Genomic DNA, 26590 nt, shown 5'->3' with positions numbered 1-26590 from the left:
CAGTACATAAGGCCGGGCGTGGTGGCTCACGACTGTAATCCCAGCACTTTGGGAGGCCAAGGCGGGCAGATCACGAGGTCAGGAGATCGACACCATCCTGGCTAACACGGTGAAACCCCATCTGTACTAAAAATTACGAAAAATTAGCAAGGCGTGGTGGCGGGCTCCTGTAGTCCCAGCTACTCGGGAGGCTGAGGCAGGAGAATGGCGTGAACCCAGGAGGCAGAGCTTGCAGTGAGCCTAGATCGCGCCACTGCACTCCAGCCTGGGTGACAGAGCGAGACTCTGTCTCAAAAAAAAAAAAGAATACAGTACATAATACACATAACATAAAATATGTGTTAATTGGCTGTTTATCAGTAATGCTTCCAGTCAACAATAAGCTATTTGTAGTTAAGTTTTTGGAAAGTTGAAAGCTACACATGAATTTTCAACTGCGCAGGGATTGGCACCCCCAACCCTCACATTGTTCAAGGATCAATTATATATAACTTTTACAACAGAAATGATAAAACACAATACACCCAAATAATTGGCAAAAAATTAAGCATACAATGGGTAAGAAAATAAAAATAACAATAAAAAGTAGATGTAAATTTTAAATAGGTCCAATTAAAAAACAAAAAAAATCCAACTGTATTTGTTTTCATCTAATCACATGTTGTTTATAAAAGACACATCTAAAATATAAGAATACAGAAAGGTTATGTGTAAGGGAACAAATATTTAATGAAGGAAAATTGTTGTCAATGCATTAATGATAAAGATAGACTCTAAGGTAAAAGTGTTTACTAAAATAAAGTAGCTCAGTTCATTACTGAAAGTTTTGACTCATAAACAATGTTTAACAATCCTTCATTTGTATGCATCTAATAACATGGCCCCAAAACATATAAAGTAAAAATTGACACTATTACAGGAAAATATAGACAAATCTACACCACAGTGGCAGATTTAAACACCCAGCTGAGGTTGAGCAAAATGTCATTCTGCCTTCTTGTTTCAGCTGTCGTACTGTAAAGAAGTTTCCTTTTCAAGGCCTATTTAGTGTCGTGTTTTTCATATTTTTGTGCTTTTGGTTTGTGATTTTGCTCTTTAAAATGGTCCCCAGTATAGTGCTGAAGTGTTGGCTAGTGTTCCTAAGTGCAAGAAGGCTGCAATGTGCATTACAGAGAAAACAAATGTGTTACATAGCTTCTTTCAGGCATGAGTTATAGTGCTGTCAGCTATGACTTCAGTAGCAATGAATCAACAATATATATTAAATAAGGTGTCTTTAAACAGAAAAGCCCATAAAGCAAGGTTATGTATTGATCAGCTGATGAAAACCAGAGCCTCACAGGACCCTCGCCTTCTACTTCCCCTAAGAGCAACAGTTCAATATCAACTAATTCAGTGCTTGAGGTGACTTTATGGAACATAACTACCACAAATGACAAGAATCTACTGTACATGTTTATTGTATCTGTACCTCATACTAAAATGTAAACTCCATGAAATTAATGACCTTGAATTTTCATTGCTGCAGCTCCAGCCTCTAGAACAGTGGCTCACACATAGAGGTGACTGGCATGTATTTATCTGATGAATGAATGGAAAAATGACATGTAAAAAGACTTAAGTCTTCATTTTAAACAAGACCAAGAAGTTCCAAGTGGGATGAATGAGAACTACAGTGTCCGAATACTTATTATCAACATGACTGGAGGCTGCCTGGCAAGCAATTAGAAAAATAGAATTTTATGCCACATCAAATTGGAATGCAAGAGGCAGAGGAAAATAAATATACATCCACAAATACAAGTACTCCAAAATTTACCACACAAACCTTTCCAGAAAGAATTAGTCAAAAATATAATAAGGAAAACAAAAATGATTAGAAGAAAGGAAATGATGTAAGACAGAAGAAATTGTGGAAAGAAAGTCAGAAAAACATAGTTAAATCTATGTAATTATTGATGCACAGAGTGAACATTAAAATTATCAGGAACAAAAATATTTAATGGTCTCCAATGTGGCAGATGGCAGATGGGAGTAAAGTGAAACATTTTAAAGTCAATCCTTCATGGAAAGGATATAAATTCTGATTGACTCTTGATGTGCTTAAATACATGCCAGATATTTTTAAATAACCATGAAAATGTAAAATCATGAATATATTATATCCAGACTACTGAATTTTATTTTTTAAAAAGGAAAACTGAAAAATATAAGTTTAAGAGAAGGAATAACAGGTGAAAATAAAAAAGACAGCATCAAACAAAAAATAAGTTAAATTTGCTTTTTAAAAATAAGAGCACATAGATCTGTGCATCTAAATATCATTTCCCATTCATTACAACCAGGAGTCTTTGAAGAAAGAGTCAATGCCAGTTCCGGTGAAATGAAAATGTCAGGTGAGCTTGAGCTATCTTTTTGTGCCAGAAAGTACTGTTGGATCCTTTCTCTCCTGGTCATTGGGAGTGGACAACCACCAGTACTGATTTTCTTTCGGACTACTTTTCTAATGGGTTACTCCATGGTCACCAGTTCTCACTAATTCTTCCTATTCCTGCTACAATTTCACTTCTTTTAAAACAATTTTGCCTACCTTCAACTCCCTACATTCACACTTTCCTATAAACATAGATAGAAAAATATATGCCCATACTTTGTAAACAAACATATAGTTTAAAAAACATTGCACTCATATTACAGACTCCCTACTGTGTCAGCTCAAGTAGAAGTAGACGCCAACAGTATAGGATAAAATGAGAAGGTGCAGGAGTAGGCAGGGGGAACCTTCAGAGCATTATGCAGATTTGACATCTCTGAAAGGGGATGAGAGAGGAAGGATTAGGTAGAGAGAGCTTCAGGCCACGGAGCAGTTCTAAGAAAGATTCAACCAGGCTGATGAAAAGTCCCTGAGCCAAAATTGCCCATGAAAGCAATCACAATCAAGCAGGAATGCATCTGCTCTAGCAACCACCTTGTGCTCAGTCCCTGGCTGGGAGCAGCCCCAAGGAAGCATGGCCTTGGAGCAAATGCCATGTTAGGTCTGCGGGACAGCAGCTGGAAGCCACCAGTCAAGTATGCCCCCTCAGCAGATTTTCTTGAAGCAGATGTGAGCATCATATTTTCACGGATGCCATATTGACTTATGCAAATTAATATTCACCAATCTTCTGCATGAAGGCAATCTTTTAATACACTTTATATCATTAACTTTCTCTTTCTAGCTCATGACATATTTTTCAAAAACAATATGTAAGTATTTTCTTAAGTAAATGAAAAGGTTAGACTGCATTATTAAAAAATGCAAATATATATGATAATCTTCTAAGATTTGAAATATACATACACTTTGACTAGGAATTCCAAACAGAAAAATACACATATGTGTGCAAAGATATATATATTCAAGTATTTTAAGTGAAAAAAAACAAGATGTAGAATAATATAAATTACAACTCCACAAATGTAAAAGTATTAATTTGCACACACCTGCATGACATAAATGACAATGAAAATGTCTGAATGGATATACGAAATGCATTTAACAATGGCCAACTTCAGGGAGAATAGAACTGGAGAAGGACAGCATTAAGGAGGGGGAATGCTCTTTATGTCATATTCATCTTTATTGTTTGAATTTTTACTACAAGTAAGCATTCACATACCACTAGTGTGATTTCTGAAGTAATTGTAATAGCCCTTGCCACTCTGAAAACAGCACAGACAGTAGGGAGTTAACAAAAGAGAACAGAAATTTTAAATAAACAGAAACCACAAAATAAAATAATAATAGTAGGACCAAAACACCATATGTTACTTATATGGCACCTCTAAAACAAAACAAAACAAAAACAATAAGAAGTATTAACCTAAAAATATTTCTGAACACAGAGAAAAGAACACAGGGCTAGACATACTAGAGTAGAATTCAAGCACGGAATAGGCCAAACTGGACCATTTCAAATCAGTAAGAGACAAAACTCATAATAAAGACAAAACATCTTCTAATCACAGAAAGTAAAACTGTTAGTAACAAGTGGAGAATTTTTTTTTTATTTTTTATTTTTGGTAGTGATAGGGTTTCATCATGTTGGCCAGGTTGGTCTCCAACTCCTGGCCTCAAGTGATCCACCCACCTCAGCCTCCCAAAGTGCTGGGATTACAGGCGTGAGCCACCATGCCTGGCTAACACATGGAAAAACTGACAAAGCATAACTTCATTGAAAATCCATATTTAATTAAAGTCTTTATGAGATCAAATGAAATAAATATGCCACATAAAATGTAACAATATTACAGTATAATAGTTAAGTCTATTATTATTTGAGCACCTACTACTTATCGAGCAATGCACCATATAGTCTCTCATTAAATCCTCAAAAGACCCACTTGGCAAACAAAAAAAACTGAGACTTCATGAGGTTAAAATAATAGTACGAGGTTACCCAGGAAGTAAGTGGAATTCAGATTCAAGACCATCTGATTCCTAAGGTGTGCTCTGCTTAGTCTGGCCACAATATCAAAGTGATAACAAATAATACCACTGAATTAACTGAGAGATATTGGGATATCTAGCACAACCCAAAGCAAATATCCATAAATTCCAAGAAACTGGTATTTTGAAGAATATATTTTCTTACGCTAATAAGGATTAAGAATAAAATTTAAACAAAATAATTCCAACAAGTTTTTTAAAAATGTTTAAACACTATGGTGTATCAAAAAGAAAAGGAAAATTGCAATAGAAATTACTTTGAAAATAAATAAAGACACTGCAAATGAAAAGGTTTGAAATAAGGTCAAGTACACAGAAGAAAACTCATAAATTACTTATATTATTTTTAAAAAAGAAGAAACATGAAGAAATTAATTAAGTTTTCAGCAAAAGAAATTAGAGTCTGGGCGTGGTGGCTCACACCTGTAATCCCAGAACTTTGGGAGGCCAAGGTGGGCGGATCACAAGGTCAGGAGATCAAGACCATCCTAGCTAAAACGGTGAAACCCCATCTCTACTAAAAATACAAAAAATTAGCCAGGCATGGTGGTGCGCGCCTGTAGTCCCGGCTACTCGGGAGGCTGAGGCAGGGGAATTGCTTGAACCTGAGAGGCAGAGGTTGCAGTGAGCCAAGATCACACCACTGCACTCCAGCCTGGTGATAGAGTAAGACTGTCTCAAAAAAAAAAAAAAAAAATTAGAAAAATACCAACATAGAATGTCAACATGCTATGGAAAGCAGAAAGCCAATAATCAAAAATATGTTAAAAGGGAGAAGTAACAACATTGAATTAATAATTAATACAAAAGGTTTTTGGTCAAAGATGGTGGGTTAAACTCATGTGTTTTTCCGGTTGACTGGCCATGATATCTAATAGCCAGGGAACTATGTATTATATATCTTTCTAAAAAAATAAAATAAAAGGGATGGTGTTATACTGGTATGAGTATACTAGTCTGACAAACATAGGGAAAGTATTTAATTTAAAAACAAATGAAAAAAGAAAAAACTACTTTCTAAAAGTTCTACTCTAAGAAAAAAATATCAGAAACACCATCAGAAAGGAAAAAGAAAATGATGCAATATTAGAAAGGAATATTAAAACTGACAAAATATATGCAACTCTATGTACATAACTTATAAATCTCAACTAAATACATAGCTTACTGTAGGAATATGTTGCCAATTGACAAGAAAAATAGTAAATATGAATAAGCTAAGAATTAGAAAAGAAAAAATTTTAATTATCAAACAATTACCTTACCAAATGGCTCAGATGAGTCCAAACAGTGAGCTCTTCCAACTTTTCCATTATTCCTAAGCCATATCAATTTCAGAATATTAAAAATGATGAAATGCTATCCAGTTAACCTTATAAAGAATAGCTCTGATAGCAAAGTCCAACAAAGGGAAAAAAAATACACTACACAGATATTTCACCCATGAGTATATATTTAAAATTAAAAATAAAATATGGCCTAACAGAATTCAACATAATATTTAACAATAATACACTATGAACAAGTAATCCAAGAAATGCAAAGATATTTCAATATTAACATTCTAAACACATAGTATCAACAGGTTAAATATGAACAAGACTCCATCCATGCCTTGGTTGCAGGAAAGCTAGGAGATAAATTGATGACCCCATTTAAAGCAACAGCATACATGAACTGAATTTCTTCATATTAATCTTACCTCTGGCTTTATTATGCTATTACTCATGTTATGTTTTCCCCACAATTTCTTTAACTTTTTTGTTTTATCCTTTTCTGATATATGTGTTTTCGTAAGCTGCCTACAGCGCTGTGCAAATAAAATAATCCTGAATGCCACTAAAAATTTATGTACAATGATGCTCATCACTGAAATATTGTAAAGAAAAAAAGGAAGAAGCAGAAAAGAGGAGGAGGAAGAAGGAGAAGAATTTTTACAAACCAAAGAAAATGAACCAAAAAGTGGGCAGCAATTCTCTGTGGGAGAAGAATAATAGGTTATTTTGTTTTATTTCTCCTCATTTTTCTAATTTTTAAAATGATCAGTATAACATAAAATGAGAGTAATCATTCTTCTTTAAGGGAAGGAAAAAGATTACCACATTTGGGTATTATTAAATGTTTTTAACATTAAATTAATTTAAAATGTGATTTTAAAAGCAAATGAAAATACCATGAAGATCTCTAAACAACTGAAGTAGCTTTATATCTTGAACTCTCAATCAAATAAAACATTCTTTCAAAAAGAAAACAGAATATTCTTCTTAACTAGCTAAAGTCACATGGATAAGTATAACATTTTTTAAATATACATACATAATATATAAAACTATGGCCAGGCATGGTGGCTCATCCCTGTAATCCCAGCACTTTGGGAGACCAAGCTGGGTGGATCACCTGAGGTCAGGAGTTCGAGACCAGCCTCACCAACATGGAGAAACCCCATCTCCACTAAAAATACAAAATTAGCCAGGTGTGGTGGCACATGCCTGTAATCCCAGCTACTCGGGAGGCTGAGGCAGGAGAATTGCTTGAACCCGGGGGCGGAGGTTGCGGTGAGCCAAGATCGCACCATTGCCCTCCAGCCTGGACAACAAGAGCAAAACTCCATCTCAAAAAAAATTATATATATATATATATATATAAATTTTATATATATACATATATACATGTATATATATACACACACACGAACATATAAAATTATAAATTTATAAGTATGTAGGTATATATTTGTATACATACAATTATTTACATATATAAATAACTTCTGTAGTGACATCCAATTAATCCTAATTATGGCAATAAATGGTAATTTACATAAATGTCCAGTAAAATTGAATGTCATAGCCAATTATACAATTTATTTATTAAATAATAACAACAACAATAATAGAGAAAACCCATTCAGTATGTTACCTCATATTTTGGATATAGAGTTTCCTTCATGACAGATTCTGGAACAGAGAATTTAGGTGCAGCTGTATTCCAAAACAACTTCGTGAATTCTGGATAAGCACACATCTTTGAAAATAACATAAAAGGTTATTAGAAATGGTAAGAAATGGCCTTGAGAGTAAAAACTCAATCTCCTGTCAAAATTATTTTTAGTTGCTGAGAATTTTTGGTTCCACAGCTTCTGAAAATATGGATAAGAATTTTTTTACAGCCATCAGGTTAGCAAAAATGTAAAAGTCTGCATTACCAACTGATGCTAAGGACTTGGGGAAATTTGTAGAACACGCTGGAAGCCAATTGGCCATATCTAGTAGAGTAGAAAGTGTACGTGCCACATCTTCCTGGAATTTAACTTCCAGCTATATAGTGTAGGCAAATTCTTGCACACATGCATGGGGAGATGAGTATGGGATATTCACAGAGCATATGAAATAAAAAATTAAACCAAATCTAAATGTCCATTAATAGAGTAACATAAATAAAATGTGGTATACTCATAAACACTATAAAACACACTAAAACACAAAAATTATGATCTAGAGATGGATCTTAGAAGCATGGTATTGAGAAGAAAATAAGCAAGTTTTAGAAAGAATCATATAAAACTATGTCATTTATATAAATGTATCCAGAAAACACAAAAAATGTATTATTCATTGGTTAGGCTCACGAATACATCTAGTAAAGTATAAACTCATGGACTGGAAAAACTACTATAATTGTACCAGTAACTGCTGGGTATGGAGGAAGAGAAATGGAATTAAGAAGTACAAAAGGCCTTAATTTAATAATTTTTAAATTTTTATTTTAAAAAACATGAAACAAGTATGACAAAATGTTAACATTTCCAAAATCTTACTAACATATTCTCAGGTGTTTGCTAGTTTGGTTTCTGTATTTCTTTTCCAAATAAAAATTAATCAGGCCTAGGGGATTTTTTTTAGGGATGTGAAACTATTCTGTATGATCTGGAATTGTGGCTACATGACATTATACATTTTTAAAAACCCATTGAACTTTGAAGCACAAGGGGTGAATTTTAATGTAATGTAAATTTATGCCTACAGCCATATCACCCTAAATATGCGTGATCTCTCCTTTAATATGAATTTTTAAAAATCATTTAGGAGGTCAGGAGGAATCCCACGATGGAATGCAGAATGTCATAAAACAATCTAACTGTATTACAAACGTATGAAACAATCTCACCCAAGGGGGTGGGAGGAAAAGTTGTTGACCTTAGTTACTTTGGAAATGTGTACATAAAACCAAAGGCAAAAGGAACTGTGCACATAGCATTATACATTAGGTAATAAAGTTGTATCCCACATGATTATGAATTAACAATTCTGATACTTCTATGCACGTGCACTGGCACTGAAAAATTTAATAAATTGAGGGAGAATTATGGAAGCCTGGTTTGTCACTGCTGGAGTAGAAGTGCAGTAGAAAAAAAGGAAGGAAACTAGAATGACCCATGAGGTAGATTAGAGTTGGATGCATCAGTAAGAACTCATATTTAGCTTACTATAGATACAGATGTTTACATATAGAAATATGTATAGATACATGTATTTATTTATACAAGTTTGTGTACACACATATATTTCCTTGCTTTGACAGCTGACAAGACCTAGAAGCAACAATGCCCAGTAGAAACAAACACACCTACTGCCTGGATCTTAGTTTTTAATTATATTCCCCAATAAAGAGACCCAGGGCTCCTTGTTGAAATGGCTGATTCTAGGACTGGGACAGGAAATATGCAAGATGAACCTAGAATATCTAATACTGCCAAAAATTAAGAAAGTGTTCTTAAAAAAATCCCACAATGATAGGGTGTCAAAAGAGACATAGAAGCCATCTGAAGGAGTTCCCAATGGCCAAAGATCAAATAATTTTATCAAAACTAATAATAATAATGTGGTACTGTATTACAACTCAAAGTATAACATAAATATTCACAAATCATACTGATATAAATAAATGACTGAGTAAATAAATGAATGAGAAGAATAGACACACTTCCTATATAGAAGAGTTCTAATAAATTTTTGTAGACACTCTACCCTCAAAGAGGTGGAGCATAACCCCCCACTTCTTAGGTGTGGCTGTGTGTGGTGACTTTCTTCTGAATAATATGGAAAGGGGAAAAAAAGACAGACTTTAAATGAAGAAACCTGGTAAACACTACCTAGCCAGGTGATCGAGGTTAACATCAACACTAATAAATCATGTCGATAGTATATACCCCTGATACCTGATGAAAATGGCACTTTTTAATTCAGTGGTCTTCCTCCAAAAATCACATAATCGAATCAAATCAGAGAAACATCATGGCTGGGTGTGGTGGCTCACACCTGTCCCAGAACTTTGGGAGGCCAAGGCTGGAGGACCATTTGAGGCCAGGAGTTCAAGACCAGCTTGAGCAACATAGTAAGACCCTACAAAAAAATTTAAAAATTAGCCAGGTGTAGTGGCATGTGCCTGTAGTCCTAGCTACTCAGGAGGCTGAAGTGGGAGGATCACTCGAGCCCTGGAGGTCTGCTCTCAAGGGAAAGTACAGATGCACCTTCAGGAGAGAATTTATTAAATTAAACTAGTAAATAAGACTAACCATGGTAAATTGGTTCCCCCAGCAATGCTCAGAACTTTCTAAGAAGAGTCCTAGGAAAATATTAGAAGCAACAGGGGTAGTAGCTGCCAGAACTTGAAAGGACAATGGCTGTTGCATAGCAAACTGAATGATTAACTCTGCATCCTGGGTTAATTTGTGTTTCACAGTTCCTGCATACCTCCTAAGGCCATGATGCATACTACGAGCTGATGCAATAACTCTTGTTCATACTGATGACCCAAGGTCAGAGTATTCTGTTCACTAAGGGAAAGAGACATGCAAATTAGTTTCAGGGTCAAGTTAAATTTCATTTAAATGAAACCTAAGGCAGAATATCAGTTTTCAAAATGTAGTCTGAGACCCTGGGGGAGATTATTTGCCTTTTTCACTATGTTAACATTTGCACTGAGGGGAAAAAATATATATATATATGTATATGTGTATATACATGTGTATATACACATGTGTATATATGTGTGTGTGTGTATATATACATATATATATATATATATGGTGAAACTCACAGTGCCAAAGCATGAATCAAGACAGCAGCACCTTAAAAATGCCCACCAGAAAGAAGGAAAATTTTTAATTTTATTCAATCTCCACACATCTTAATATTTAATGTGATTAAATGAGAAATACAAACAAAATATATCTGTGGCCATGGTGAAGTATGATGGCGGTTTGGAGGAAATGCATGTGTGCTATTGTTTGAGTTGTGAACTGAACTAGCCTCCATTTTCATTTAAGAAAACAAACATCAAACCATGTTCATTGAGAGTTGGGTATACGGCAAGATTTTTCTTGAAAAGGGATGAAGCAAACTGGTCACTTCAAATAAAACACCCGAGTGTATTTGTGACAATGAAAAAAATTGAGCTTTTCAACAAAAATTAGAATTTTGGAAAACATGTGTCCCTTACCATGAGTTTGCAAGGTTCCCAATGCTAAAGAACTTTTCTGACAATTTTAAAAATAAGCTGAAATGTGTCAACATTTGAAGAGTTAAATAACTGAACAGTATTTTCCAAATAACCAACGTGTGATGTTATTTGAAATAATCCATGAGTAAAACAGCCATTCAAAGTACAAGATAAAACAATAGATTTTAACATGATAAAGTATGAAAGTCATCAATACAGTTTCAGATTTCAATTGCAACAAGCTTTTTTATTGTACAAATCATCATGTAACAATTATCTTTTTAACTGAGGCTACATTTTTTTTCTTATTTTTCTTCTTTTTTTTCTGTTCCACTGACCACAATTTCTTTATTAGGCTTTTTATTTTGAGATAATTGTAGATTCACAGGCAGTTTTAAGAAATAATACAAAGATATCCCATCTTCCCTTTATCCAGTTTAGCCCAAAGACAACATCATGCAAAACCATAGTACCATATCATAAACAACATGTTGACATGAAACAGTCAAGCTACAAAACATTTCCATCATCACAAGGGATCCATCTTGTCCTTTAAAGTCATACTCATCCTAACCCCCATCCTGAAAACCTGGAAACCACTATTCTATTCTTTATTTGTATAATTTTGTCATTTTGAGGAAGTTATATAATGAAATTACACAGTATGTAATCTTTCAGAATTGGATTTTTCAGCCCAATTCTCTTAAGATTCATTGTTATCACATGTATGAATAGTTCATTCCTTTTTATTGGTGATTAGTATTCCATCTATGGATGTACCACAGTTTTCTTAACCCACTGAAGGTTATCCAGAGTGTTTCCTGTTTGAGGTTTTTTTTTTTTTTTTTCACTGTGCAACCTGCTTCAGTGTTCATAGCTCACGGGTAAGGAGGCTGAGCAATGGTTCAAGGCTGCAGTTTACTCTGGCATGGGTACACTGTGAGAAGCCCACAGAGAGTTTGGCTTCTCTTAATAAAGCTGTGATGAATTTTGTGTACAAATTATAATGTAATTATAAATGTTCATTTCTGTAAGGTAAGCGCCCAGGCATGCAATTGCTGGGTTGTATGCATGCCTGGACAGACACTTTATCTTACAGAACTGCATGCATACTTTGGGTTTTTTTCTAATTACCAAACTGCTTTCTAGAGGGCTGTACCATTTTACCTTCCCAAAAACAATGATCCTATTTCTCCTCCACTTCCTTATTGGCATTTGGTGTTATCACTATTATTTTATTTTAACCATTCTGTAGTAATATCTTATGGTGGTTTTAATTTGCATTTCCCTAATAGCTAATGATGTTGCGCATCTTTTCATATGCTTCTTTGCCATCTATATATCCTATGTGGTGAAATGTTTATTAATGGTTTTGCCCACTTTCCAGTTAGATATTTTTATATTGTGTTTTGAAAATTCATTATGTATGCTAGATACTAATTCTTTACTGGATTCGTGTTTTGCAAAATATTTTCTCCGAGTCAGTGGCTTGTATTTAATCCTCTTAACAGGGTCTTTTGTAGAGAAAAAAAATTAATTCTGATGAAGTCCAATTTATCTATTTTTCCTTTTACAAATAGTGCTTTTGGGGTCAAGTGTAAGAATGCTTTCCCTAGCCCTAAATCCCAAAGATATCCTTTTTTTTCTACAAGTTTAATAGTTTTATATTTTACATGTGTCTATGAATTATTATTTTAAGTACATTTTTTATAGGATGCAAGACTTAGGTCAGGGTTCTTTTTCTGGCTAAGGGATGTACAATTGATTGAGCAGCAATTGTTTGAAAAGACTATCCTACACCATTGAATAATTTTTGCATTTTTATAAAAAATCAGTTGTGCATATCTGTAGGAGTCCATTTGTGCATTTTCTACTCTGTCCCACTGATCTATAGGCCTGTCCATCCACCAAGACCACACCATCTTAATGACTGTAATATAGTAAGTCAGGAAGTCAGCTAAACTGATTTCTCCCATTTTATTCTTCTTATCCAAAATTATTTTAGCTCTACTTTCTTTGCATTTCCATACAAACTTTAGAATACTCTTGTTTACATGTACAAAAAAAAAGCCTTGCTGGAAATTTGACAGGAATTGCTTAAATCTGTATATCAATTTGAAGAGAAATGACATGTTTACTATCCTGATTCTTCCAATCCATAAACAGGGAATCTCTCTATTTACTTAGATCACTTTTATTTCTTTTATCAGCATTTTGTAGTCCTCAGCATCTAACTCTTAAACATGGTTTGTTAGATTTACACTTAATTATTTCAGTTTTTAACAATTATAAACGATACAGTTTTAATATCAGTATATATTTCAGTACATGTTCATCTATAGACACATAGAAATATAATGAATTATTCATGGTTTTTTTTTGTATCCTGTCACTTTACTGAGCTCAGTTATTAGTTCTGTGAGATTTTTCTTGTACAGATTCCTCAGAACTTATTTATTTCTTTATTGACATGGGGATCCCACTGTTGTCTAGGCTGGAGTGCATGATCACGGCTCACTGCAGCCTCAACCTCCCAGGCTCAGGTTATCTTCCCACCTCACCCTTCCAGAAAGCCCTAAGGCCATGGGACTACAGGCACACACCACCATGCCCAGCTAATTTTTGTATTTTTTGTAGAGATGGGATTTTGTCATGTTGCCCCAGCTGGTCTCAAACTCTTGGGCTCAAGCAAGCTGCCCACCTTGGCCTCCCAAAGCGCTGGGCTTACAGGCATGAGCCACTGCACCCGGCTGATTCCTCAGAATTTTCTATGTAGACAGTCATGTCATCTGCACCTACGGGCAGCTGTATTGCTTCTTTTCTGGTCTGCAAGCTTTTTTTCCCACTTCTTGCCTTAATGCACTGCCTAGAATTTCCAGCACTATGTTGAATAAGAGTGGTGTGGGGAAACAATCAGGCTTTCACCATTAAATACTATGTTAGCTGTAGGTTTTTGCAGCTGCTCTTTATCAAGCTGTAGAAGTTTCCCTCTATTCCTACTTTTCTGAAAATTTTTATCATGAAAATGGGTGATGAAATCTGTCAAATGCTTTCTCTTCATTGATTAATATGATCATGCAATTTTTCTTCTTTATTCTGTTAAAATGATGAATTACAGTAGATTGACTTTCCAATACTGAGAAAGCCTCAAATCTCTGGAATAATTCCCTAAAGTCCTGGTTGATAATTCTTTTTACGTATTTTTAATTCTATGACCTAACATTTGTTAAGGATTTTTATAACCAATATTTATAAGGAGTTGTCTTAATCTGTTTTGCACTGCTATAACAGAACACCTGAGACTGGGTAATTTATAAAGAATAAAAATTTATTCTCTCACAGTTCTGGAGGCTAGAAAGAAGTCCAAGATCGAGGCACTAGCATCTGATGTAGGCCTTCTTACTGTGTCCTCACATGGTGGAAGGCAGAAAGGCCAAAAGGGAAAAAGAGAGCTGAACTTGCCCATTTCTAATAGCATTCTTCCCACCCATAAGGGCCTAATCACCTCTTAAAGGTCCCACCTCTCAATACTGTTACAACGACAATTAAATTTCAACATGAGTTTTGGAGGAGACAAACATTTGAACCATAGCAAGGATATTGGTCTGCATTTTTCTTTCTTTCTTTCTTTCTTTTTTGTTTTTTTTACTGTCTTTGTCTAGTTTAGATACTAGGGTATTACTAGCTTCAAAAAATGAATTGAGAAGTCTTCCCTCCTCTTATTTTCTGAAAGAGATTGTATAGAATCGCTGTTAATTGTTCCTTAAATGTGTGGTAGAATTCTCTCTAGTAAAATCATCTGGGCTTACATATTTGGGAGAAGGGGAATGTTCTATAAATCAATAATTCAATTTCCTTAATATTTATAGGGCTATTCAAATAATCTATTTCATACTGGGTGAGCTGTGGTAGTTTGTGTTTTTCGAGAATTTCTTCACGTCATCTAAGTAATCAAATGTATGCATGTGTAGAGTTGTTCATAGTATTCCTATATTAATATTTTTATATCTGCAGGGTCTGTAGTAACATCTCATTACATTTATAATATTGGTAATTTATGGCTTTTCTTTTTTTCTTGTCTTGCCAGAGATTAATTTCAATGATCTTTTCAAATGACCAGCTCTTTCTTTCATTAAGTTTCCTTACTGTTTTTCTGTTTTCAATTTCATTGATTTCTGCTTTTATTCCTTCTGCTTGTTTTGGGTTCATTTTGCTCTTTTTTTTTTCTTTGGTTCTTAGGTGGGAGCTTAGATTATTAATTTGAGACTTTCTCTTTTCTATTGAAAACATTTAGTGCTAGAAATTCTGCTTAGCTATGTCCCACAAATTTTGATATGTTGTATTTTCATTTTCATTCAGTTCAATGTATTTTTAAATCCCTTGAAACTTCTTCTTTAACCTATAGATTATTTATAGCTGTACTGTTTAGATTCCAAGTGTTTGGAGATTTTTGTTATCTTCCTCTTACTGATTTCTAGTTTTAGTCCATTATGGATTTGCTCTATCCTGGTATATGTTTCATGGCATCTGAAAACAATATGCATTCTGCTTTTGTTGGGTACAGTGTTCTATAAATTTCAACTGGAACCTACTGGTTGATGGGGTTGTTGCTGATTTTCTAAGTGTTCTATGAATTTTTGAGAGAGAAATGCTGAACTCTCCAACTATAATTGTGGAATTGTCTATTTCTCCTCTCAGTTCTTAGATTTTGCTTTGCATGTTTTGCAGTTCTATTGTCTGATGCATATATTTTTTAAGACTGGCATGTCTTCTTGATGTGCTGACACTTTTATTATAATATAATGCCCCTTTGTGTCTCTGAGAACTTTCTTTGCTTGGATGTCTATCTTATCTGATATTAATATAGCCATTCCCACTTTTCTTTGAATGGTGTTTGTGTATTTTTAACCCTTTTATTTTCAAACTGGCTATATCATTATGTTTTAAATTTGTTTCTTGTAAATATTATATATCTGGGTCATGTGTTTTAATCCATTTTACCACTCCGTCATTTAATTGCTAAATTCAAACCATTTACATTTAAGTTAGGGTTTAAGTTTGTCATTTTAGATTTTGTTTCCTGTCTGCTCTGTCTGGTTTCTTTTGTTTCTCTGTTTTCTTTTTCCTGTCTTCCTGTACATTACTTGAACATATTTTAGAATTCTACTTTTATTTATTTATAGTGTTTTTAGTATATCTCTTTGTATAGCTTTTTAATTGTTACTCTAGGTATTACATTTTATAAATATAGCTTACCACAATTGACTGAGGGTATTATTTTACTAGTTCAAGTGATATGTAGAAATCTCACCTCCCTTTATGTCTCTTTACCCTTTCCCATTTATAGTATGTCTTAAATACTTCCTCTATATTCTGTTACAACCACATCAGCATGATAAATTTTGCTTCAATGGACAAACATAACTTAGAAAACTCAAAAGGAGAAGGAAATTTTATTGTACTTACCCATATTTTTGCTTTACATGTGCTTTGTTCCTTCTACATATTCCTGGATTTTTTCTCTTATCATTTCTCTCTATTTAGAGAACTTTTCCTAGCCATTCTTTTAGGTTAGGTATGCTGGCAACAAATTCTCTTCGTTTCCTTCTATCTGAGAATGTCTTGATTCCTTTATTCCTAAAGGATATTTTTCTGGATGTAGGATTCTGGGAACACAGTTGTTTTCTTCCAGCACTTGAAAAATGTTCTGCCACTTACTTCTGGCCTCCATCACTTCTCATGAGAAACCCATTTCCATTCAAATTGTTTTTCCCCTACAGGTAGCATGTCGTTTCTTTTTCGTTGCTTTCTTTATCTTAATATAATGCCCCTCTGTGTCTCTGAGAACTTTCTTTGCTTGGAAGTCTATCTTATCTGATATTAATATAGCCATTCCCACTTTTCTTAGATTGATGTTTGGTTTTTCTTTATCTTTCATTTTCAGAAGCTTGAATATTATGTGGTTTGGTCTATATTCCTTTGGATTTTTCCAGTTTGGGATTTGCTCAGGCTCCTGAATCTATAGCTTTCTGCCTTTTGCCAAACTGGTAACTTTTCAGACATTATTTATTTCAATACTTTTCAGTCTCTCCCCATCTTTTGTGATAACACAAATACTAGATCTTTTGTTATAGTCCCTCAATTCCCCAAGGCTGTATTGGCCTCCTAGCATGTTAATAGATATAACTCACATAAAAAATTATTGAGGTCTTCAATAATTTTTTTTTTGAGACAGGGACTCTCTCTGTTGCCCAGGCTGGAGTGCAGTGGCACAATCACGGCTCACTGGAGGCCTCAATTGCCTGGGCTCAAGTGATTCCCTCATCTTAGCCTCCCAAGTAGCTGGGACCACAGACGTGTGCCACCAGGCTGGGTTATTATTTTTAGATACGAGGTCTCGTTATGTTGGCCAGACTGGTCTCAAATTCCTGGGCTCAAGCAATCCTCTCGCCATGTCCTCCCAAAGTTCTGGGATTACAGGCATGAGCTACCACACCTGGCCAGCCCTCAATAATTTTTAAGAGTGAAAAAAGTCTCCTGAAGCCAAAAAGTTTGAGGACCTGTGAGGTACAAAAAAACTAATATTAAAGAAAGTTCTTACTTCCTCTCCCAAGACTTCCAAGTGTGGTTTGTGAGCACGCTCTCTAGTTCCTTGTGCCAATTCAGGTGGTATCCCTTGCGGTGTCGGAGGACTATGGACATATTCTTGGTTGTCATCCATAACAGGAATTCCATACAATATTCTACAATGTGATAAGAACAATAAGTTTGCTTTTTAAGTAATTGACAAAGTATAAGGTGTTTGCCCTCATTTCATAACTCCACTGAAATAAACACATGGACATTTGACATCTGCACTAAACAGAGATTGTGTAGAAGTCAGATAATCCAAAATGAGAAATAATCCAAAAATGCTAATATCTGGTTCTTAATACATTTTAGTAGTAATATTTATGATGGTTTTGTTTCATTATACTGGAATAATAAATTCACCCTATGAAAGTCTAGTTGCTAAAGAGGTTAAAAAAAAAAAAACTTCTCTACCTTCTGATCTCTCACCTACTCCCCATTCCAAGCTCACAATTACACACAAAGTTTCATTTCTTGGGTGGGGCAAAGCATCAGCCTAAGCAGAAGTACCTTCTCACATTATGGTTCTCCCTTCTTGCTGAGATGAACAGAAAACTGTGTAGGCATCAAGTCTTTCTTCTAGGCTACAAGCTACATATACATGAGAATATATATGGAACAAAACTTATCAATAAAAGATTAAGCTAAACAGATGAGATAAATCAAAATTTGAAAGTAAATGTGTCATTAATTACTGACCTACAGACTGGCTTAAAAATACATTAACTTTTGTATTATAACACTTAACTGTAAAATAAATATAAAATGAACATAAAGACAAAATATCTAAGAATATATACACAGTCATGTGCCACATACATAATATAGATATATCAATTTCACATTGAAGCATTTAAAGCTACTGTTCCCTCTAACTTATTGATATACTATTATAGGAAGAAACACTTTACGAGTTACCAAATGTGAAAACTAAGCATACAAAAACCCAACTGATTTCAGTTGTTTAATAATATACTGAAATCCTCAAATCCCATGATACCTGCTGTTAAGAAGTAGACCCACTCAGAGGCAGGCTGAAGAAGATATGGCTTTGTCAGAGTAGAGTCATGAATAAAAGCTTCCTATCTTACCTACTAAAATACCTGAATTCAAAGAGAGGTTAAAACTCTACTCCCAGCAAGGTGAATACCACTGCCACTTAACACCCATTCCATCCTCCTTCTGATGTGCTTTCCTGAACTGCCAAGGATGGAGAGGTAAAACTCTCTTGGCCAGGCATGGTGGTTCATGCCTGTAATCCCAGCACTTAGGGAGGCTGAGGCAGGCAGATCACTTGAGGCCAGGAGTTCAAGACCAGCCTAGCCAACATAGCAAAACCTCGTCTCTACTAAAATATAAAAATTAGCTGGGTGTAGTGGCACACACCTGTAGTCCCAGCTACTCAGGAGGCTGAGGCACAGTTGTTTTAACTCGGGGTGGAGGTTCCAGAAGCCAGTGTTCTAGATATTATTTGGAATCCACTAACCAAATGCAATTAGACGGCAGAAGGTTCTAATGTTTCTGTTGGCAAGTACAGTCATGACAATGTTGAGTTCTTCTGTAGCAGTGTTCCAGTTATGACTTTGTGAGTTGTGTTTTTTACTTGTTTGTTTTTTGCCAGTGAGCATGTCAAACAGACACAGTGTGGCTCCAGAGTCCAAAGCTGTGACAGTAAAAGCTACTTAATCCCTGAATCTCAGTTAAGGTGGTATGTTGCCAGTGCTGGCTTCCAGATTTGCCGCCTTCCTGTGTCAGGAACAGCAGCACCCTAGGCAGCCAGTTAAACATGCTCTGTGAATCATCCCTGGGAGATCTCCCTACCTAATGCCCCATTTTTCTAACCCTCTCATTGATTTTAAAACACCAAATTCCCATTACTAAGTCCCTTTTTGCTTAAAATAGCTAAAGCTGTGATATAGTTTGGCTGTGTCCCCACCCAAATCTCATCTTGAATTGTAGTTCCCATAATGCCCATGTGTTGTGGGAGGGACCCGGTGGGAGGTAATTGAATTACGGGAGTGGTTACCCCATAGTGCTGTTCTCGTGATGTGAGTGATTTATCACAAGAGCTGATGGTTTCATAAGGGGCTTTTCCCCCTTTTGTCCATCATTTCTCCTTGCTGCCACCATGTGAAGAAGGACATGTTTGCTTCTCCTTCCACCATGATTGTAAGTTTCCTGAGGCCTCATCAGCCCTGCAGAACTGTGAGTCAATTAAGCCTCCTTCTTTTATAAATTACCCAGTCTCAGGTCTGTCTTGATTAGCAGCATATGAACAGACAAATACAAGATGTTTCTGTTTTCCGAAGCTGAATTCCAGTGTATCCAGGAAAACAAAAGAACAGGGGAAGGTCTAGGGACTAAGAAAATGAGCCAAGTGAATACAGACATCAGGATCAATAAGTATTTCTAAGATAGGTTGGGAGGAGAGGGAGATGGTGATGAGGAGAGCAGTGATTAAGAAGTTATCTAGAAGCACTGCTCTACTTTTCTCTGGCTCTATGCCAGAAACAGGATAGTAAAAGTCATTTACAACTTATTGTCTTTTGCTCTTTCACATTCCAAAAACACGCTAAATAAACAGAAATATGGATTGGTTGGAAGAAAGTGAAGGTCATCGGACATTCTAGAGTGCATAGCTCTGGTAGACATGAATGGGGGCCTTGGTGGAAAGGCATACCTAAGGTTAGCCTTTATGCTCCTGTATGACAAAGATGAAGCACTTACCTGGAAATTTTTATCCGGATTTTCCCTGCTTCCTTCTTTTTGTCCAGAGAAAAGAACCAACCCTTTCTAGAGTTCTCTTTGAAAAACACCACTATCTCAGTGGTTCAGACTGAAAATCTCTTCATCACCAATCTCTTCCTCACTCCCAACAGTAATGACTATTTCTGTTCATTCTCCCTCCATGATGTCTCTCCTGTTCACTGTATCTTCTCTCAACTGAGTCCTGTGATATCATCTTTGCTGGTCCCTTACCTCCAGACCCTCCCTCCTTCAATCCAAGCCACATATCCCTGCAACTGTTGTTATCAGTCACCCCCTCTGCAAACATCTCACTGACTACACACACAGTATATACAACCCAAGCTCCTGACCCTGGCAGTCAGGGTCTTTCACAGTCTGGGCACCATCTGCTTTGCCAACTCTGCTTCCTTCCCCCAACCTTCCACCCAAGCTACATTTGCAATGCAAAAAAAAATGCCTTATGTGCTGGGATTACTCCAGGAGCAATAGGGGAAACAGGCAAAATCAACAGGCCATTATAGTAATGAGTGGCTATGGAAATGGAGAATGATGAGAGCAAGACCTTCAGATCTCAATTCCTCCACAAGACCTTTACAAATCCTCCTCTACCCAGCCCAGATTCATGTCTGACTCTCTGGTTTCCCTGTTGCATTTGATCTGCTCTTTCATTACACAATATACTGCATTCTATTCCGTATGCCTTTTTCACAGTAGAGCATAGGCTTGTTTGGGAGAAAAAGTGAGACTTACTCATTTTCTGTCTCCCAAAAATTTGAATGGAGTAGGTACTAAATAAATATTGTTGAATTTTGGCTGAGTAAGAAAAGTCTCACAGCCAAAGCCAGCCCCAGACTCTGCCCTGGGAAGCAGAATCATTGGTAAGGCAGGAGATGCTGGGTAGTTCTCAAAGTGTATTCCCTATCGAGCATCATTAGTATCATATAACAACTTGTTAGGAATGTAAGTTATTGAGCCCCAACACAGACCTAATGAGTCAGAAACTCAGGAGCTGAGGCCTAGCCATCTGTGTTATAGCCAGCCCTGAAGGTGATTCTGTGCACTCTGAAGATGGAAAACCACTAAGGTACTCAATCTTTCCTAAAACAGCCTAATCATAAGAATATCCTGGGATGAAATCAAATCTACACCTTCCCAGACCCCTTCTCTGAAGATTCTAATTCAGTAGGTTTGCAATAGATCCTGGGAATTGATACACTTATGAAACAACCCAGATGACTCTTATCCTCAAGGAAGACTAAAAATCACTGATATAGTGGAAAGAGTGAGCCTTTGGAATGAGGTTAAAAAACAGAATTTGGGCCCCTCACTGTGCTATGTTTCCTCTTCAGTCTGTTTCCTCATTTACAAATGGCAACAGTGATTGAGTTTTTCAGAGTCAAATGTCTTAGAAATCATGTATGTGAAGAGGCTTGCACACAGAATATGCTAAGAAAGTGATTGATATTACAACCATTATTGTTTATGATCACTGAGGGAGTTGAATGAAGGAAACAAGCCCACCTCTCTCAGAGTGAAAGTTGAACCTCCTTTTGGGTCAATATTGGTCTCCCATGAGGCCAGAGAGAGAAATATATTTCTGATTGTATGATGCGGTTAAAGAAGTTTGGAAAACATTTGTTCTAAGCTGTGAGTACTCTGAAAAAATCTCTGCACACATCTTCTATGAGTTACATAAAGGTGACTGTGAGCTACATCTTGTGAAGCATGGAGAAGGGATCTCCCTCCAACAATCTTCCCCTACCTTGGTATGACCCCAACAGAGAGGTTCTCCATCACAGCTTCACTATCTCTTCCTTACCAAATTTATCTTGCTCTTTGGTATACAAAAGCCTGAGAGAGGCTTCACAGGATGTTGCTCACAGTCACTGTTAGGTAACCCATAGAAGATGTATACAGGGAAATTTGAAGAGTGCTCACATACAAAAGTTTCATCAAAGTCAATCTCACATGCGATGGTTCTATTCTAGATACCATTTTTTAAAGTGCCCATAGCAAACCGCTAAACTGATTTCACAACCCACTCACTGGGTCGCAATCCACAATTTGAAAAACATTAACTTACAGAGAATGTTGTTTAAAAAGCAGACGCCAAGGTCTGGAAAAAGCTTTAGGTTTTCATCTTCTTGAAAATATTAATCTACAAATAGCTTTCTTTAGTCTTTTATAATTTTTTTCTTTGAAATCTGCAGCAGAGGCATATGAATATTATGTATGTTTTAAAAAGATCAGAAAATACAGTCTTGATAAAATCAGTCTATAGAAGAGTAAGTGTATAACTATATAATTTATTTTATTTTATTTTATTTTTACAAAACATGATTGGGAAGGGGAAAATTGTATTTGTAATCATCGTAACTTCATTGCTACATGCAAACAGTGACATCTGGTGGAATGATACTGCTTTACTTTTTTAAAAATCCAGCTTTCACATATTGGCAGTTATGGTAACAGACAAATTTTCAAATAATTCCTTTTTGGGTATTTCCAAGTAAAAACAGAAATACAAAAGGGTAAACTCTTAACAGACATTGATAGTGCATACTGAAATGATTTTTTGTCATACCAAACTGTCATACGGATGGGGCTATTTGTTCAAAGTGGATATAACAGAAATTTAAAATGAGGTTACTATTAATTCCAGTTCTATCTCTGCCACCCACTGTGATACAGAGTGCAAAGCTTTGCCTCAGTCTCCTCATCCATAATATGAGAGGCTTAGGCTAGGGAACTACTAAGATCTCTTACAACTCTGTTCAATGTACTTCTGTGACATGTATCACCAACTCACACAGTGATTCTTACGTTCTTAGGTCACTGCTTGGATTATGCAGCAAGAACAAGGCCATGTAAGGGGTAGGGGTGGGGCCAGGATTAGACCTGATCATTGAGAAATGGCAGATGGTAGGGGAAGGTCAGTCGCAGATACCTACACTGGTAGGAAATAAAAAGCATATGAGACAGAACAGAGTATTACAAATGAAGTGTAACAGACCACAGGTCCTGGGTGTACTGTAATTAGAAAGGTCTAGCATGAGATGATGGCACATTTGGGTGGGGGGCAACCAGTGATAGGAAGTATAAAACCAGGCAATATTCAGAGACTGCAAAGCTTTCAGTAATTAACAACAGAGAAGTCTCCCACAATGACCAAGGCCACATCCTTGGCCTAGAATCAAAACAGGATTTTCAGTTCCTAGGAGGGAACAAGCAATAGTAAGATAAAATCCTCATCCTGAATAAGCAGAAGCCCTGCTTCCAAAATTGGTTCACAATTGGTCAAATACAAACCACCAAGGGCAAGTAAAATATGCTTCACACAGATTATCCAACTAAGCCTCTTCACATTCTTCCTAGATTAGGTCAAATTGGTCCTAAAAACAGAATGAGAGCGAGTATACAGAATTAAGCATAAAGAGAAAAAATAAAAGGGCCTTTCACAAATACACAAAGCAGTAGAATATAATAAAAGCCACATTTAAAATTATAAAGACCTGGGCTTGAATCCCAGCCGTTACTAGCTACATAAACATGGATTAGTCAATCATTACGCTGTATTTTTTATTTGGGAAATAAAATGATTTTATCTACTACATAGAGTTGTTATTAATACAAAATTATATAATAAATGTAGTGTACTTCAATGCATTTTTCTGTTAGATAATTTTCCATTTTCTTAACAATATTACTACCTTATTTGAAGGATTTGGATAAAATCTTTCAAATAAAAGCACTCCTTATACATTTGATTTGTAAGCCATCATTAGTAGAGACAGTAAGTCAAAATAATTACTCATATATGTGTCTCTACATTTTTATTTATATATATAGATATATATCCTCAAAGGAATATGTTATCAAAATAACATCTATAATGTCATTTTCATAAAATGTATGTATACATAATATATGTGTATGCACAGAAGAAAAGCTTATAGTAATCTGCCATATAGAAAACCCGATAGGAAAAGGTCACCCTTATTACAATATTTTTAATGATCACAGAGAGAAACTATAGAGGCAAATTTTTCAGATCTTGTCCCATCCCACCCCCAATGCCTTTCAGGATTCTGAGTGACTCAACTGCTAACATAAACCTGCATCTCTGGTTCTCCTACTTAAGATCTAAAAGTAGTATTCTAATACCTCCAAGATAAACAGTCAAAAATGCTTGGTAAATCTATCCAATATTAACTTTGGGTAGCCAGAAATAACTTGTCTTCATTCAAAGTTGAGTACACAGAAAAACCCAAAATGATTTCTGTGAAGACAGTCTCCAAACTACAAAAATGAAATATAGCATTCAAAAAGTGACAGAAAGAACATCCTTTTGGGAAAGATTTATTATAGGAAACAAAAATATTTTAGAAAGATTCTGCTTTGTGTTCTTGAGGTAATAAAATTCAGATAAACAAAAGCGATTTTCTTAAGAGACTGATAGAATTTAGAAAAAAATCTGTAAATGCCATAGCAGTCTCACAATGAAAATTAGAAGGACTTTTTAAAATTTATACCACAGAAAATGAAACCACTGAAGTACAGAGGTTTAAGAGATAAATCTAAGCAAAACAATGATAAATATAGAGGAAAGATAGTGAAAATCCAACATACAGCTAATTGATATTCCTGAAGAAATGCACAAAATAAGTAGAATAGAAACATTACTCAACATAAAACAAAAAAGTCTTATACTGAAATATAGTGTACTATATTTGCATATAAGAAGGGCTTTCCATGTACCCCCAATAATTAATTAGAAAGCAATCCACTCTCAAACATACGCTAGGGAAATTGTTCATTTTAAAGCAAAACATAAAATTCTGTAAGCATCAAGATGAGTAGGAGAAAAATATTACATGCAAATAAATGAAAAACAGGTTGGTTTCAGATTTCTGTATCACAAGATTAGATATCAGATAATGATACAAACAAAAAACACATAGGCAAATGCTGACAGACAAAACAGATTATAGGAAATAGCAAAGAAGCAAAAAAGGAAAAAGAGAATATAAAATGACAAAAATAATACCAAGTACATCTGATAGGACAATAAATGAATATGGGGTGACCCAACCTATTAGAAAAAAACCTATCAGAAAAAAAATTCTGATAAGCTCAAAAAATATTTAAGTCTATGCAATCTACAAGGGACACAACTAAGACAGACTAAAATGAAAATGGAAATATATGCCATATAAATAAAGCAAAAAATAAAACAAAGTGGCTTTCACTTTTATGGGTTAAGTGTACAATGAAAACAAAAGGATCACAATTAACAGTTTCTTGAATTTTCTCCCACACACGCAGAAAAAATTGTTTTATATAATACACATGTTGTTTCTGAATTTAGTTCTAACACTTTCAGAATACAAAACTCTACCTCATTCTTTATTATGGTTGCAATGCATCTCATTATTGAATGCATAATTAAAATTCTTCCATGATAGACACTTAGGTTGTTTCCAGTTTTTAGTTATTATAAAAAGTGATATGATGAACATCCTTGTGCATTTCTCTTACCAATTGATAGTCATCAGCATATAAATGGCATTTAAAGCCATGGTCCTGGATAAGATCACCTTGGTAAGCCTGGGCACTCCAATGTTGAGAAGTCAAGAGATGAGAAGACACCAGGAGGAGGGACTGAGAAGCCATCCCCAGGGAAGCAGGAAGATAGCCAAGAAAGGAGTGGTCCCTAAGGCCAGGGATAAAGGTGACTTTCTGGAAAAGTAAGTGATCAACTGTGTCAAACACAACTGAGAAGACAAGGACTGTGATATCTTAAAGCAAACCTGATCATGTCATTCTTCCTCAGAAAACCTATCAATGCTTTCCCAATTCACTGTGACTAAGAATCCCTCCCCCAAGCACTCACACGTGCCCTCACACACACATACGGGGTAACCATAAAATCCTGCCTCAGCTCTAGCTTCAAATGTATCACTGCTCTTCCTGTTCTCTAATACTGGACTTACTTCCAGTTATCAGATGGATTCCAATTGCCCACAGCATGAACTCAAACTTCGAACTGTATACAAATTTCCTGCATTTCTAACAAGTTCCCAGGTGATGGTGATGCCGCTAGTTTGCGGACTATACTTTGAGTACCAAAGATCTAAAACATTCTTTCCCCTCCTCCTTCCTATCTTCTATCCATCTTTCAGGTTTCAATTTAGGTATCAATCCTCAAACCTCCCCAAATAA

General features: G+C 35.5%; 1 protein-coding gene and 1 non-coding gene across 3 annotated transcripts in view; both read right to left on the bottom strand.

Moving 5' to 3' along the window:
• The window catches only part of TTC6 (tetratricopeptide repeat domain 6), a 248209-nt gene that overhangs the window by 110657 nt on the left and 110962 nt on the right, over positions 1-26590 (bottom strand). For both annotated transcript variants that reach the window (XM_054665996.2, XM_054665997.2), the window contains 2 exons: positions 17592-17733; positions 7409-7513 (listed from right to left, as the gene is read on the bottom strand). In XM_054665996.2, the coding sequence (XP_054521971.2) occupies positions 7409-7513; positions 17592-17733 (247 nt within the window). The remainder of the gene's footprint in view (positions 1-7408; positions 7514-17591; positions 17734-26590) is intronic.
• On the bottom strand, positions 11839-11969 carry LOC112205485 (small nucleolar RNA SNORA42/SNORA80 family). The gene has a single exon (XR_002939437.1). It is a non-coding gene; the product is annotated as a small nucleolar RNA SNORA42/SNORA80 family (small nucleolar RNA).

The sequence above is a fragment of the Pan troglodytes genome, chromosome 15, assembly GCF_028858775.2.
Source record: "Pan troglodytes isolate AG18354 chromosome 15, NHGRI_mPanTro3-v2.0_pri, whole genome shotgun sequence".
Taxonomy (NCBI): domain Eukaryota; kingdom Metazoa; phylum Chordata; class Mammalia; order Primates; family Hominidae; genus Pan; species Pan troglodytes.
Note: the sequence above shows the minus strand (reverse complement) of the source record. Positions and strands in the feature narration are given on the sequence as shown.